Genomic DNA, 17,313 nt, shown 5'->3' with positions numbered 1-17,313 from the left:
TAATGGAATTTGATTGTCTGCTAACTTTTTCAGTGTTTGGGATGTGGGGGAAGAACAGGACTGACTCCTGTGAAACACAGAGAAGTTTTAAGATGATTTTGAGGCATTATAGATGTGGTGTGTATGAATGTTACTGAATGTGTTTAAGGGGTACAAGAGGCAAACCAGCTGTGCCCCTCCTGGCCCTTCTCCCTCCCTGCTCCCAGGGAAGCGAGGCAGGCTCCTTTCTTCCGTTCTCATATTCCCATCCCAATTTTGGCTGGGCTAGGCAGAATTTCTCTGTGGTCTACTTGTGGTTTTCATGGTGGACAGCTGTTCCAGTGCCAAAAATTCTAGGATGGGTTGCATCCTGTTAGAACAGCTATAAATTCAAGATGTGCCTGGTTCTGATTAGTTAAGCTGATACTGAGCTAGGCTTTGGAAGTTAGTGCATAGTCCTCTCAAAGTAATGTAAATCTGGCCTTTTTAGAGGATCCATATGGCTCAGAGTATTCTTTTTAATGCTCTAGTGCAAAATATAATGATTTATATACCATTCACACTGTTTTTCTTACAATATTCTGTTTTGGTCTAACAAGATGTTTCTGTGTAATCTTTGTACTTTATTCTCCATTTAATGGAAAGAGAAAATGAATGTTAACAAAAACAGGAAAAAGTTGCCTATTAAAGTTGGATAATGCTATTAGCAAAGCTGTTTGAACTCTGCACTGACTTGTAGCAGATGCCTAAAAAATGCCTTTTTGCACATTTTAAGGTTTTCAAGTTGTTAAAATCATCTTTTTTTCTGTTCCTTTTTTTAAAGCTTTTTTCAATCTTTATATCTGTAAAGGTGACAGAAAGAAATGGAAGAAGAGAAGTTTTGAAATGCATAGGCAAAATGTATATTCTCTAAATTAAGACCCATATTGTCAGCTATAGTAAGATTCATTAAACCCTTTCTGCAAAAATAAAAGACATTCTACCCAGACTAAAAATACTACGCATAAGTAAGAAAAATTTTTTTGCAGTTAAGTCTTCCTTGAAATAGTTAAATCTCAGCTCTGAGGTAGAGTAATAAGAGTGTAGCTGCAACTGAATTGTTCTAAAGTTTGGATTGTGTTCTAAAATCTGGATCTGACTTCTGAAAAATGAAATGATTGCTGGGTCAGTGACCGACTGTTTATTAATTTAGGGTTTTGGGTAGTAGATTTAATACAGATGGAGACAGAAGGCAATTTTTCATTGGGAGTAAGTTGTCAGTAGCTCCATGTGTTTTTGCACTGCAGTCCCAGACCAGGAGCTGCTCCCTGGCTGGCAGCTCTGAGGTCTCTTGGTTACATCCTTGGTGAATGAAGCAAGAGGATACTTGTAACACTGGTCCCCTGTGCCACTGGTCATCATTTAGACCCTCTGGTGATGCACTTGATTGCAGAAATGAAAAAGTTTAGGAGAGAGTGGAGAGATTGCCCATTGCTTGTTATGGTTCAGTCAGTTTTGGGAACCCAGAGGCTTTGTAACACATGCTTTTTGAACATAAGACTGCAGTTTTGCTCTCAGTATAAACATGTGTTCCTCTGAAATGCATGTTGTAAGGCTATTCAGAAAATATAAAAAGGGAGCTTCCAAACAGTAGATAATCTTCAGAAATATTTCTGTCATGTATGGTGTAATACTGTTGCAACAGATCCTCTGCTGGAGATCTCTTGGCTTCTGCAGTGAATATGCAGTTTTTATAGTGTTGCCAGTCTGCAGCCAAAAAGGCACTTTCTGCTTGCAGCATTTCTCATTTGCAGAGTGCTTCATAAACATGTCCATTGCCCGTTTTATAAGCTGGGAAACAGTGAGTTTAAATGATCACCCCAGCTACACCACAATATTAGGGATAGAACATGGCAGTGATATAAAGTGTTGATGCTTTTGATATGTCTCCTCTCTGTACTCATTTTTGCAAAGCTTTGGTTTATCACCATCACATGCCGACTGCTGCTCCTTTGCTTAGACAGAAGGCCTCTGCACAGCCTTCTTCAGGGGAAAAGGCTGTGCTTGGAAACTATAACTTTCTTTACCAAAATTTCCCCATTTATTATAACATCTTCACAATGGTGTGTTTTTTTTTTCTATTTCACAGATTTTGCCAAAGGAAATTCAATCAGATTTAAGCCTTCACGATTGCTCCTGAGGAAGAGAGCATTAAGGTAAGGTTGAGTTTTTCTTGCCCAGTAAAGATGGCAGGTCGCAGTAACTTTCCATCATTGCTTGAATCCACATTTATTCTGTTGTCAGGAAAAGGGATTATTGGTCCTCTCACAGGACCAAGCTTTTGATCAGAGCAGATTCTCTGATCAACCATTGAAAAACCAGCTGCCTCTAAAGTAATGTTAAATTTTATAGTTGGCATTGCTAAAGGGAAAGTCCCACCGTGCAGTGAGCTTCTGCCAGTGCAATGCCCATTTTTCCTTGCATGGCATGGACAGAGTGAACCAGCCTGGAACACTTACATGTCTGTAAAAGCAGGTGGCTGAAGTGGGTGAATTAATTATACATCTTTGCAGGGAGCAGTCTAGGGGAGAGAGAAGAAGGGGAACACTGCAGTGATGAATGGGCTGGTGGTGTTGCTCCCATGCAGGGCTGTAGCTGCTCTTGGTCTGTGCTCTTATTTCCACAAGGCTGAGTAAGGGGGTACAATTAAACAGTTGAGCATGGAGGCAGGTCACATTTCCTCTCTCTTCCCATCCTTGCTTCAGCTGCTTTGGGTGTCCACGTTTGTGTCTGCTGGACTCATTCACAATGGCACACAGAGGTGTTGGGAACCAACCCTTGCCCCAGGAATTTATTGGCTCTGCTGTACAGGAATCCGCCTGCCTTAGGTGCACAGGCTCATGTTTTCAAGCTCTTTTCAGTCAGTGCACACATCTAGAGCACACCTGGTTCCCTGCCATGTTGTTTCTTAGGTCCTGCAGAGAAATGGAGGGAATGGGTGACAAGACACACTGTGCTACGAGAGCAGGTAGGGGAAAGTAGCAATGAGAGTACTAAAGAAGGACATGACTGTAAAATGGACCTTTGACGTGAGAGTCCAGGGTAGGAAGTTCTCCTGGAGGTAAAGAGAAGAAAAATGAACAGCGAGCACCTAGCTGGCAGATGTACAAGTGGGTTTTGTACTTCAATCATAAAATCTCAGTATATGCCATAGCTTTAATTGGGATGGCAGGTCAGTGTTACCAGTGGCATTTGGATCAAACTTCTGGTTGCTTTTGGGCATGTAACTAGGTTAGTGGGACAGCTATTTAGAAACCATATGCTGCTGCAGCAGCAGCAGATGAAGTTTTCAGCCTGGAATCCCTGATGTACAGCGTGCAGCTTGTACTTGCTTTGGAAGTTGCCAGAACAGTGCAACTACAGAGACTGTCAAGTACCCTACTAATCCTACATTACACATTGGTTTAAAAGAAAAACTGTTGAGATTGTGGAATATTGTTGCCTGCGTTTTAACAGGAATCATCTGAATTCCTGAACATCGGAGAGCATAATGAGTTTGTTGGGAATCTGAGGCCAAGCCACACACAATTCCTGTGTGAAACAAAGTGGTGGAACCTCATGCTGTTGATCACATTTCATGAGCAATGATCAGAGGCTATATTTCAAGCAAGGAAAGGACAATAAGTTCCTCTTTCAGTATCCAGATTTATTGGGGCCTTCAAGAAAGAATTCTTTCAAACTTCCAGTTTAATTTTTTGCTTGTTTTTTAGAAAAACCCTAATTATTTTAATAATAAATGTGCATAGTCTAGCTATTAAGTGCAAAAATTCATAGTGCTGCTGCTCAGAATCTGCACCTAAATTTACAGCATGACTAGATGTGGTTCTGGTATTTCTAGAAGAGGGTTTTGGATGAGTTTGAAGGTACAATGTATTTGGCAACCCAAGTCTGACTATCTGACTTTGCTTTGCTTAAGCATCAAACTGAATTGATGCTCTGACTGCTCGTCCAGGAGAGAAACTGATAAAACAGGGAGACATCTGAAAATATCTCTTTGAGGAAAAAGGAAAGTCTTGTTAAGGAATTACTTATGAGTTTGTTTTTAAAAACACTTAAAAATCATGATGAGTAGCCTCCTGTAATTTTTTTTCTTCTTTTGGGGTGTTTGTTTTTTTTTTTTTTTTTTTTTTCTATTTAGATTTGCCTTAACATCATTCCAACTCAATTTAGATTCCTAATGAATGTTCTTATTGAACACTGTGACATGTCCTAAATATGCCTACTTTCATTTTTAGAACTAATTTGATGTATGTGTCTATAAATACTCAATTGTTTGGCTTGACTCTGTCATCTTCAGAGCAGTGCTGTGTCTGAGTCCTCTGTGCATGGGAAAGCAATGTAATTATGCATTGGATTAAAACATTTGGGTCTTCTCAGATGCAAACAGTTAAAACAAGCAATTCCATTTGCAGCTTAGCAAGAGAGCAAAACAAAAAGTATCTGAAGAGATAAAACTCCTAAATTGTGGATAAAGTAGTATATGAAAATTGTTAATCTTTAAAAAATAAACAGTAACCATTGATAGTCTGTCCAAAGGGAAGTGGAAAATGAGACCATAAGGGAAACTGAAATACTTTCACAAAGCAGATAACCTGTGATGCTGTGTAGTGCAGCGAGGGTTAAGCTTAGGAAGTCTATGGTTATTTAAGGAATTTTAATGGAATCTGTGAGTGAGCAAAGGCTGCAAACCACCTTCTGTATAAAGGAGGTTCAGGAAGGTCCTGTACAGAAAAAAATAGATGACCTTGAGAAGTAATAGAAAAAGGATGTAATGTAATAATACTAAGTGCCCAGTTGTGCATTGGGGGCTGATAAATTTTTCTGTCACTTAGAACTGATGAAAGCAAAGCCTTTGCATATTAGCTTGTCATTCAGGATTGAGCAACCAGTATGGTGTATATGTAAAAAGGTAAAGGTGTTGTAGATCCCAGCATTCAGCTAGATAGTCATATAATAATGCTTTCTCTATTAAAATCATATTTTCATAAGATACTGCTGAGCCCCAAGTCTGGAATCAAGACTACCCACTTCAGGTCACCATATACAAGAAAAGATTACTTAAGACTGAAATAAATAGAGAACATTGTAACAGATAATCAATGAGACTGAGAGCCTGTCCTGAGAACTCTGAGTATATGTAGATAAGCTTTATTAAGAAAAATAAGTAAGGCAACTGACAACACTGGCATGAGAACAAATGGATGGAGAGCCAGTGAGAGACATTTAAACAGGGATTAAAGGATCTCTGCCTTCAAAGTCGCTAGAACTCCCTGGAGGGAGGAGCAGGAGTGAATGTAACTAGTTAACAAGCAATCCTGTAATACAGCTGTTTATAGAACCATCAGGCCTAGTGGCAGTCCTGATTCCATGATTTTACCCTTGGAAATTCACACAGGAATTAGGCATAGTGGTGGGTGTTCACGCACAGTTTATTTAAACAAAGATTTTGCTGTTGAGTGAATGCTTTTCTGTACAAAGCCCCTTGTTTAGGGAAACCTAAGGTGCTGCACTGTCACAGGCATTGTGAAAGCAAGTGGGGATACTGCTAAAAAGCCCAGATATTCAAAAGTCATGGGCTGGATATCCTTCAGAGCTTTTGTCTTAAGTAATTAAGTTGATTTGGCAGAATAAATTTAGGGTTGGTTTATAGCCTTAGGCCAATATTATTTGCATTTTTCAAACTCATCCTCTGCTAAAAGGAGTAAAAACTGCTTTCACATGGGAACTGGGTATTTCTCCATCCAGGGTTCTCCAGAAGTGTGTCTCTAAGAAAATAATATATTGTGAGGCTAGCAAGAATTACAAGTGTTGGCAGTGTGGGGTCAGGCATAGAAGAACATCCATTTAACTGTCTGATTCTCTGCCCAGTTTCAGATGACACATGAATCCATTTGCTTGTGGCTGCTGTGTGCTATTTTTTCATTGTGTTTTGATTTTTGTTTAGTTCAATTACCATGTGTTTGCCCTGTAAGGATACACAGTTCTCTCTAATGGACAGCTTATTGCAGCTCTCCATCTTCTATTTGTTATTTTCTGTAGTGGCTAACACTGCTTTTCCTGGCACTACCTGGAATAATTTCTCTAAGTGCAGTTATTTGAGACAATTTGCAGCAGGTGGCATGATGCCTGGTTGTGACACAGCCCAATTTCTTCATTGTCATTTCAAGGGCTTTATTCTCCCCTCAATATCTTAAGAAGGAATGTTATTTATAAACGATAAACAAGGAAATACTTATGAAAAATGCTAGTCAATATATGTTAAAACTCTTTTCAATGAGGATTGAAAATTTGGAAATAGTGAGTACAGAATTCATACCCTTGAAAAAACAGCAGACATTTAAAATCCATCCTAAGGAAGGATTTTTCAACAGTAAATCTGAGGTTTTTCTTATCAAAATGACTTTAAATCGTATGGCACACCACTACTGTGACAAAATGAAGGACCTGGCATCACTGTGAGGATTTATATCTGTTACACCTGTCTACGCAGTTTACGAAAGGTTTTAAGACCATTATAAGTTTTCTTATGCTCAGCTCAGATAGTCACAATGACACAATACAGTAATTTGTTCTCTATTTTCTCTATTTTTATTGACTGAATAAAAAAATCTTGCTTGCAAGGAGGAACACTTCCTCAATTAAAGTCTCTGTAGACAGTTGGGATCTACTTTAGACCACTATGACACCTACATTTTACAGTTAGAATTTGTATATTTAATGAAGATATTAAAAGAAATATTTTGTTTCATCTAAATGGGCAGTTTTGAAAAGACATGGTATAAAATTAAATTATATGATACTCTTATTGGCATATTATAAATTGTGTAAGATCCAGAGAACAGTGCAGTAACAGAAAGAGGGTAATCATGCAGAAGGCTTCTAGGTGGAGTGTACCTGCAGTACTGCATTTGATGACATGTTTTAATATTTAGAAAGAACCATTCAATACAGATTATTTTAAATGTAATTGCTTAGTAGAGAATTTTGAAGACAGTCTCCAGTCAGTAATTTAATGCAAAAATGTGTCACAGTCAGTTCCAAACAAGTTTCAAATTATGTTAGGTTTGGCTTTCTGAGTTTCTTTGGGTTATTTCTTAGCTCATTCTTAGGGAAAATATTTTCTTTGGTATCTGTGTTAGGCTATCTTGCAGTAAATTGGTTATGTCTTGGGTTTATTTGATTTGTAGCAGAGACATCCACAGTTCTGTAAACCAGATGTTGCTTTCAGTTTTCAGAAGGAGTTCTCATTGGAAGATAAAGAAGAGCTTGCGAACAGCACAAAGGATATTGATGCTAATCTTTTAGCAGTACTTCCAAAAGGTAGGTAAGGGAGACATATTATGAACAAAAGTGGTAATTTAACAGCATGTGAAGTTTCATCTATGCAAGTACAAGGCACATTTAAAATCACTTAGGCACAGATGTTTTGTGAATGAGTTTTCCCTGTGAAGTATGCATGAATGATGAAATGGGGGATGAACCACAGTGGTCTTTTATGAGACCTTCCTACATCTCTGCTTCATAAAGTTCAGCTTTGTTTACCTAATTTCAATAGGTTAGTAGTTGGAATTCAAAACTTCAGAGAGTTCCTTTGTCCAGTTAGATTAATTCTGGGTTCAGAGGTATTAATTTGACTTGTTAAGAGTCATAGCTCTTTCCAGACCCCCTTGGTGGTTGCTGGATTTAACTGTGCTTGCATTACATTACCAACTCACTGCACTTGAATTTTTGTATTGCATGCTAAAGGGCTTGTATTACATATGGAGTTTAGTTTGGGGGGTTTTTTTAGGGTTTTTGTTCCAAACTCCAATCTTAATCTGAATAATTTCTGAGGAAAACAGCAGTTCCATCTTTATCATTTGACACAGTTGATGTAGAGGCAAGAAATAATTCTCTGGCATTATTTAGAGAAAAATCACAGTGTGCTTGACCCATAGAGGGTGACATTTGGCTGAAGAACTATGTGCAGCTGGCACAAAGATGTTCCCTTCATTCAAGGATGTTGTGGACCTCAGAACTTTGACTAAAATTGTGTGTGTGTGTTCTGGTGATATTTATTCTTTTCAGGTATCTATAAGACTAAATCCACTAATCCCAACGTAAAGGAACTGGCTTGCTCTTTTTATGCCATTTGTTGCAGATTTCCTGTGGAAAGGAGCACTTCTTCCAGCATAACCTTTAAATGTTATTTAAGTGACATGCTTGATTTTAAATATAATCATTACAGATGTTTAGAAAGAGACATTGTTGTCAAAATGATGGAATACAGTGCATTTATACAGTACAGACTTCTGAGAGCACCAGACAGTGATTATCCATAGTTCCTCATTTTTCCTTACACTTAGCCTTACAGTGATGCAGTCAAGTTAATTGAGCCTTCACTTGAGAAACCTTATCTGTAAGTTTCTTCTCAGTGAACTAATTTCTATACCAGGATGTTTCTACTTTTCAAAAAAAAATTTCTTATAATGAAGGCATCATATTTGCTGTTTACCAGACTTAAGAAACAGCAGTGGGAGCTTTTGGTTGCATTCTGAGGGAACTACTTGAAGTCCAGGGCTTTTTGAAAATACAGTTTATTTGTTCTTTCTAGGGCCTCATTTTGATGCAGTTTTCCACATGTTGAGAAATTGAAGGAATGTGTTTACTTTTCAGCTGATACAGACTGAACTGAGATGTCTGCAGTTGGGCATCGAACATGTCAATATCTTTGCTGGCATAAACACAAGATAAATGCTTCTCCAGCCTAGTTTTAAGACCATCACCTTTCCAGTTGTAGAGAGGAGGAAGTAGGAATGAGGCTGGTAGGCTTCGTTATTGTGTTAAATTTTCCTCAGAATGAAAATGTGTGGTACCTGTGTTGCAGTGGTTATTTACCATCCCTGAGAAATTAATCCTCTGGCAGGTAACCTTTTGATCCATGTCCATCAGGCTTCACAAATGTACGTGTTCCCCCTCTGTCAGGAACTTTTAAAAGGCTTAATTGAGTATTCACAGCATCTGTACTGTAAAAAGGAAACTGCTGTCACATGGCTGCATTTTTATTCATGTCCCCTCTGCACCTGTCAGAGAGAACTTTCAGCATAAATGTTTGTATTCTGTTGCAGGTTCCTGAAAGAGTTCTATGAATATATATTTCTGTAAGAAATATTTCACCTTAATTGAAGGAGTTTTTGAAACATAGGATGTGCTCCAAATGTACTTTTTGTTTTTCCTTCTGGGACAATGTGGGGAACAATCCTGTTTTTCTTAAATAACGATATTCCAAAGTAAATTTTGTTTCAAAGGATTATAGTTGCCAAAGTTAAGATGCCTCTTGACAGTTTACCTCAGAGGGTATCCTACCACAGCATCCTGCTCAACATCCTAAAATAAAGCCTCAAGTTCAGAGCTGTTTCTGAGCTGTGGCTGTTCTTCCTCTTGCCCTTAACTGACCATTGGTGCTTACAAAGTGTGTTGCCATGAAGTAATCTAGATAAGGAGCTTTTACTGTGAAATTAATTATTTTAAGCTGCTTAGTCTTTTCTTGTGTGCTGAATCAGATTTTTGTACTACGTTTTATGTAGAAGTGTTGATGTTCTTTAGTGCTTTCATGGTATTGTTTGTGATGATCACATGGGAAAACATCTCAGGGACAGATGGGAGGTAACTGGCACCAAATATTCAAATTGTAAACTAAAATGGAAAAACTTGGTCACCTAAATTTGCAAGGGCTATCCAGTGTCCTTGGGAGTGAAATGTCTCCAACTGGTTTTTATGTTTTCAAGTAAAATATTTTATTCATCAAAAAGAAACCACTAGACTAGAAGACTTTCTGGATTTTATCTTCTTTGGGTTGTTGTTGTTTTTTTTGGGGGGGGGAGGGGGCTGGTTTTTGGAGTGGTTGTGGTTTTTGGTGGGTTTTTTTATTTATTTTTTGTTTGTTTGTTTGTGGTTTTGGGGTTTTTGTTTGTTTGTTTGTTTTGGGGGGGTTTTGTGCTTCTTTTTCCCTCTTTACCAAAAGAAGAATATTGCTGGAACTGCTTTCACCAAAAAATTCTGTAGATGTTGGCCAACCTAGCTGAAATAACTTCTGTAATCTCAAGCTTGGAAAAAGTGGAAGGCAGCATAGAGTATTCCCATGCTATTTTTGTCCCATGTTGTTTGGGGAGGTGTTGGGAGACATTTTTCATGAGACCAGTGCTCTTTTTAGGACTGCAGAGTGGTAGTAGAATCTCTGGAACTTCAGTTAGCATGTAGCAAGAGAGTGTTGAGCTAATGCTTTGGGAGTTCTTTGAATGATCCACATTTCTTGTATGTAGACAACTTATAGTCAAGTTTCCTTTTCTAGGAGTGGAGGGAGAGAAGACTTGCACTAACAAACTGGTTTTAATAACTCTGAGCTCTGGAGGCCTTTGACTTGTCTGAAGACAGACAATTACAGGTTTTGTTTTGACAATGTTGTGTATACGTAGCCAACAGATGGAACAGAAAAACTCTAGTAGCTAGTGGAACATAATGAAACAGAGGTAGATCTGGGGAGGTGAGAACAAAGTCTTTTTGAGAAATCATTTCCTTTGGTGTGGATTGGAAATGAAGGCTGGTTTCAAATGGGAAAGTTCTGTGTTTCATACAGTTCCACTGCTAGCACAGCTTGTGTAGACAGGGCAAGAGTGGAAACTGCTCATGCATTGAGAGAAAAGTCTGTGAATACACAGCACAGGGGATCGATCATCTCTGCTGTGGTGTTAGTTCAGGATCAGAAAGTGTTCTTTCTTGCTGATCCTGCACATTTTATCTGTAGTCATTCTTCTGGGCTTTTCAGCATGTAGGGTAGATATGACAGTCGATGTCAACATTGTATCTGTGTGTCTGGGAGGTGTGAGTGCCGGTAGGAATACAGCCAACTTCCAGGATGAGTCAGCTGAGCTGGAACCCTCACCAAGCCGTGCGTGTTAAGTTCTTGCAGTAAAGGGAAGGCAGAAAAAGTGCACCTGACCTTTAAAAGGGTGGTGTTCCAATAATATTTATCTTCTAAGTATTTAGAGCAATGAGGTCTGGTAGCAAGAAGAAAAAGCTGATAGGTCTACCTCTGCAGTGGAACAATATCAGCTAGACACTTCTGACTCATCAGGTGTTTCTGATGGCAATCTCTGCCATTTTAGGAGGTGTAGACTTTAGCTTGCTTTAACTTTTGACCCCTGGGTTAACCTCTAGGGTTAGAACCCCAGAGGTTCTCAAGAACAGGTGCACAATGCTTTCAGCACCACGTTTGCTGAGGCCACAGTATGGGGGTGTGTGGATGTGGATGCATGCCTGTGTGTTAGGCACACCCCCACCCCAGTCCTCTGCTTCTCTGGACAGTTTCCTGGAGGTAAGAAGTCACACCACACTTATTTGTCTAGCACTCACTGCTCAAGTGTGGTTTGCACGTGCACATATGTGTGTAAATATAGGGATTACTTCATCTGTCGTGCCTGCCTTTGGTTCACTACTATTTTGTGGACTGTGGCAGCTGTCTGCTGGCACTTAACACCAGCAAAGGGTTCAGGGGAAGAGAAGGAAAGTATGTCCAATAAAACTGCTAGGGAAAGTTAGCCAAGTAGCAAGTAATTAACCATGCAAGAGTACGATGACAGTGCACCGTAATTTTCATTTCAGCAATGAGTCATTGGGATTCTTGGGATTTGATCAATATAAGGGTGTGGAGGAAAATAAGGAAGAGGGGACCTCATTAAACATAGTCCCTGACCTTTGAGTAGACAGGGTAAGCAGACTTCCCATACTACCTGGTTTTGAAATGGGTTACTGGAGCATGTAAGCTTTACTTCATCTAATCAAAATACAACTTGCCCAGTATATACTAGATCTTGAAAACTGCTAGGATGGCATAGCAGATTTGGGATTAGCCTGGAAGTATGTGGAAGAGAGGAGTACATGATGGTCACACCAATAATAATAATGCACAGCCTTAATAAACTAGGAGGAAAATGCTCATTTCCTGCAAAAGCTATTTCAAACCTCTGAACTTTATTTGACTGTTCCTTTTTATTCTAAAGCATTTTAGCAAGTTTCTGAAACTTGTTGTCTTATAAGCTACATAATCTTTTGTTGTCTCAGTTTCAGAATTAAGAAAACTCTTTGAACCAAACAACCGAGATTTTTTGGAAATGAAAAGGTAAAGGAAAGAAGTCTTTGGCCTGTAAAACAAAACAAATGGCTTGTTTTGTTACCTCCTCGTAGAAACTCTGCCCTTGAATCTTCAAGATGCCTGTTTTCACATTTTTCACATTTTTTTCAGAAAAGAAAGAATAGCTAGGCGCTTAGAGGGAATTGAAAATGATACACAACCTATGCTTCTACAAAACTGCCCAGGATCAGTCACGCACCGTTTACTAGAGGAAGATACACCAAGGTATATGCGTGCCACTGACCCATACAGCCCCCACTTAGGTGAGTAGTACAGGTCACTTGGCCTTGCGCTGCTGAATTGCTTCATGTTTGCTACACTATCAGTTATGCAGTACCTAGAGAAGAGTTCTACAGAAGAGCTCTGTCAGGTTGTTTGGGGCTTTTTAAACTTGCTTTTTAGGTCTCCGGTTGTCTTACTTAAAATTTTTTTATGTTTTTATTGCTTCAAAATAACTATTTGAATTGAGAACTCTTACTTATTAAAGAATTATTCCTAATACATATTTCTTAATTGTTTGTATGGGCTTTTGGAGACAAAAGTGCAAGAATACAATGTGTCTGTGATTTTTAAGAAAATGAGAAGCTTTTAGTTAGCTCAGTTTGAGTGGTGGGTGGGGTACTTGGAGTTTTGGGAAGGACTTGCTCACATATGTTGTACTTTTGACAGGAAGATCAAATGAAGAAGAGGAAACTTCAGATTCTTCTGTAGAAAAACAACCCAGATCATCCAGATACCGATCAGAAACCACAGGAGGTAATACAGAGCCCTTGTACAGTACAGCAAACATGGATGTCCAGGAACTAGAGTCAAAAGCAGAGAGAATAGCTAGGTACAAGGCAGAGAGGCGACGCCAGCTGGCAGAAAAGTATGGACTATCTCTTGATTCTGATTTGGATTCTGACTACTCATCCAGATACACACGGGCAAGGAAAGATCCTGACAGCGTGGAAAGAAAGGGAGTGAAAAGTGAAAGGCAAAGTGATGAAAACAAGGACTATGGCACCCTCTATTTGTCCAGGACTGAGATGAAGGCATCGAAGAGTGTGATTTCTGATTCCAAAGAGTACTCCAGCCATGAAGATAAAGATGACCTCTCAAATGAAAAGAGTGTTAGAAAAGCAGATGACAGTGCCATTAGACAGGCTTCTGACCCTTCAGCAACCTTGGATAGTTCTGTCTCCCTTTCACTTTCTGGACGAGACTCTTCCTGCTATAACGAAGTGCCAATATCACCAAAGCAAAGCCCCCGAGAGTCCCTCCCTTCACCGAAGCGGGCAGCCTCACCGACCCACCTGCAGAATGACCAGCCCTTGCACAGTAACAGCAGACAAAGGTAAGCATGGTTTTTATTTTTTGTTTTGATGTAGATTCCTTTATCTTAATCAGCTTCTGCATCAGGGGCTACAGAATTAATGAGAATGTATTTATTACCCTTGAAGAATGTATTTAGGTGCTTTGGATGTCTCAAGGTGGATTAGTTGGGTTTATTGTATCACAGTGTGTGTCTGATACAAGGAGGTGGCTATTTATTTCTCTAATTAGCTATGTCTTTGGTTTCACTTGATATTTATAGAATTTTTGCTAAAATTAGGCCCTTTGTTGAGAGGACACAAACTAGAAATTGAAGGACTTATGGTTCAAAATCTCCCTGGGTAGTTTGTCTTTTTGTTTTGTTTTGCTGAGGGTTTTTTTTGTTGTTTTTGTGGGGTTTTTGTTTGTTTGTTTGTTGTTTGGTTCGGTTTGGTTTGGGGATTTTTTTTTCTGTTGTTTTGTTTTGTTTTGTTTTGGGGTTTTTTGCTTTTTAGTAACCTGTTAGAGAATTCTTTAAATTTCTTTCTTCTATATCTTGTAATTGTTGGCTGGGAGCTTCCAAGTAGAGGCAGGCTGTTTCTCAGTGAAAATCTGAATATCTTTATGATGGCTTCTGCCAAAATGAAACAGTTTGCAGATTTAAAAGATGAAGAATGTCTTGGGTCAGTTGAAATAATAGTTGATTTGTTTTCCTGATGTGAAAGTGTAAAAAGCCTTTTGGACTGTGGTAGTCAATCTTTCAGATAAGATCAGGCATATATATGCATGAAGGGGCAGAGGGGAGAGTTAAAATTCTATGCTGAATTGCTTCAGACTTGACAAATTTACTCTGGTAATAGGGTAACCAGATTCTTCCGAAAGGAAAAATAATAATTTTCACTAATTTTACATTACAGTTTCTCAGTGTGGTATAGAAATACTGTCAAATGCTGGCTGAAAACAACACGTGACTAACAATTTTTTGAAAATATGATTTTCTCCAAGTGCAACTCTTTAATTTCTTTGTAGGCAGATAGAAAATAATAACTGTAAAAACCTAAGTTATAATATTGCAACTAAAAATGAGAACCTAATTTTAAACATGAGTGCATAATGCTGAATAGTGTTGACTGTTTTTAAGAAACTGAGATAACTGGTATAAACTCAACCATTTATACTTTCCATAGAGCGCATGAGCTCTCAGTTCCCAGTTGTGAGAAATGAGGAAAAAAGGAAAGACACCAACATGGATTATTAAAGAAGCAAATGCAGTCAGTGAGCAGAGGCAAGTGTTTTGGGAAGATGATAGGGACACTGCCCAGTTGTGTACAGATGAGGTTAGGAAGGGCAAAGGGAACTTGGCAAGGGATACAAAACATAGCAGGACTTCTACAGCTGTGTTAGCTGGAAATGGAAGGTCAAAGCAAAACTGATAACAATGGACGAGCAGAAGGCTGCTTTTTGCCTCAGTCTTCAATGGCAACCTCTCTTTCCACATCTCATAAGTGGGTGCAGAGCAGAATGGTGACCGGGGAAGCAAAGTCCCTCCCACTATAAGAAAAAATCATGTCCCTGACTCCCTGCTATATAAGGTTATAGGACCCAATTAGATTTATCCCAGAGTCTTAAGGCAATTGGCTGATACATCTCCATGGTATCTGAGCAGACCCAAGTGACTGGAAAAAGGGAAACGTTGCACCCATCTTTAAAAAGGGTAGAAAGGAGGTTACTGGAAACTACTGCCCTGTCAGCCTCACCTCTGTGCATGGGAAAATCATGGAACAGATCCTCTCAGGAGCTGTGCTAAGGTGACAGAGAGGTGATTCCTGACAACCAGCACAGCTTCATCAAGGCAAGTCCTGCCTGACCCATCTAGTGGCCTTCTGTGGTTGAGTGACTACATCAGTGGACAAGGGAAAGGCTATAGGTGCCTCTGTCTGTGCTCCTGCAAGGCCTTCTACACAGTTCCCCACAGCATCCTACTCCCTAAATGGAAGAACTATGGATATCCAATCTATGGATAGATTGTTCAGTAGATGAAGAATTGGTTGGACAGTTCTATTGGGTTATATCCAGGAAGGTCAACAGCTCAGAGTCCTGATGGACATCAGTGATGAGTGGTGTCCCTTAAGGGCCTGTATGGGGACCAGGGGTATTTAATGTCTTCCTCAATGATACAAGGGGGTCTCTGCAGTTTTGCAGATGACACCAAACCAAGTGGTGTGATTGACACTCCTGAAGGATGGGATATCACCTAGAGGGACGTGGACAAGCTTGAGAAGTGGGCTCAATGGAGTCTTATGAAGGGTTTGGTAAGGCCAGGTGCAAAGTCCTGCACCTGGACTGGGACAAGCCCCAGTGTACCAATACAGGCTGGGGGTTGAAGGGATTGAGAGCAGCTCTGCCAAGAAGAACTTTGGGGAACTGGTGGATGAGGGGCTGGGCATGAGCTTGCAATGTGCCCCTGCAGCCCAAAAAGCTAGATGTGTCCTGGGCCACATCAAAAGGCTCATGGTCAGCAGATTGAGAGAGGTGATTCTACCCCTCTACTGCATTCTCATGAGATCCCACCTGGAATGCTCTATCTGTAGCTTTGTAATCCTCAGCACAGGAAAGACACAGAGTGTTGGAGCAAGTCCAAAGGAGAGCCACAAAAATAATCAGAGAGACGGAGCACCTTTCCTAGGAGAAAAGGCTGAGAGTGTTGAGCTTGTTCAGCTTGGAAAAGAGAAGGCTTCAGCAAGATCTGATTTCAGCCTTTCAGTGCTGCAGGAGGTGACTATAAGATTGGGACAGACTTTTTAACAGGGACATTCCTCCTTTCCAATAGGACAAGGAGGAATGGTTTTGAACTAAAAGAGGGGTAGATTGATACTAGATGTAAGGAAGAAATTTTTTGCAAGAACGGTGGTAAAACACTGACACAGGTTGTCCAGAGAGCAGGTAGATGCCCCATCCCTGGAAGCATTCAGTGTGATGTTGCATGGGACTCTGCAACCTGATCTAATTGAAGATGTCCATGCTTATTGCAGAGAGATTGGACTAAAAGACCTTTATAGATCCCATCCCACTCAAACTATTCTGTGAATCTGAATAAGTAATAATATAATACAAATTGCTGACTGCATCATCTCTAATTTCATATTTCTTCCTGCATGAGGCTTAGATCAGTATTTGCATAAAACAAATTTCCCCTAATTGCTGTCTGTCTATCTACTGAAGGAAACCATCTTCTCACTAAGATGTTGTGTAGTACTTAAAGCAGTCAAGAGCTTAAATGTAGGATTTGGTCTCTTGTTTGGGTACACATGTAGGCAGTAGGTGGTATTTTAAAGGCCATGTTGCCAAAAGCCCATTCTTTAATACTCCTGACACTTTCAGTGCCAGTATGTACTCCCTGGTATGATATTCAGAGATGTAAAAATAACCTGTCTGAAACTCTTTTGATTTTGAGTGGTAAAAAAGTAATTGTGTCCATGCAGCCCACTTAAAGTTACTCTCTGCTGGTCTCCTATGAGGCTATTCAAACAAGAGAAAAACGGCTAACTCCAGTTTTTCAGGTGACTGCTGTTCTGAAGTCAGTTCCACATTACATGCAGGCTGCAAAGTTGGTTTTGTTAAATTTAAATTTCCTGAGTCTAAATTGGAAAATAAATGCAGCTCGCTTTGGAATATATATGAAAGCTTTTGTGCCTTCACTAAAGGAGATTTAATACTAAGAAGATTTAATAATTAATCCAGTTACCCATCATTGAGAAGGTATCATTTGACATTGCCTGAATTTGGCTCCTGAAATGGCTGATTAAATCCAAAACGTGGCCTGGGTTTTCTGA

The 17,313-nt window shown here is 39.5% G+C and overlaps 1 protein-coding gene across 14 annotated transcripts in view; it reads left to right on the top strand.

Moving 5' to 3' along the window:
* SVIL (supervillin) overlaps nt 1–17,313 on the top strand; it is a 101,920-nt gene that overhangs the window by 34,510 nt on the left and 50,097 nt on the right. For all 14 annotated transcript variants that reach the window (XM_066315400.1, XM_066315427.1, XM_066315409.1 and 11 more), the window contains exons 2-6: nt 2,108–2,174; nt 7,247–7,338; nt 12,118–12,175; nt 12,299–12,450; nt 12,857–13,523. In XM_066315400.1, the coding sequence (XP_066171497.1) occupies nt 2,108–2,174; nt 7,247–7,338; nt 12,118–12,175; nt 12,299–12,450; nt 12,857–13,523 (1,036 nt within the window). The remainder of the gene's footprint in view (nt 1–2,107; nt 2,175–7,246; nt 7,339–12,117; nt 12,176–12,298; nt 12,451–12,856; nt 13,524–17,313) is intronic.

This window comes from Sylvia atricapilla, chromosome 1 (genome assembly GCF_009819655.1).
Source record: "Sylvia atricapilla isolate bSylAtr1 chromosome 1, bSylAtr1.pri, whole genome shotgun sequence".
Classification (NCBI taxonomy): Eukaryota; Metazoa; Chordata; class Aves; order Passeriformes; family Sylviidae; genus Sylvia; species Sylvia atricapilla.
This window is presented reverse-complemented; position numbering and strand designations above follow the sequence as displayed.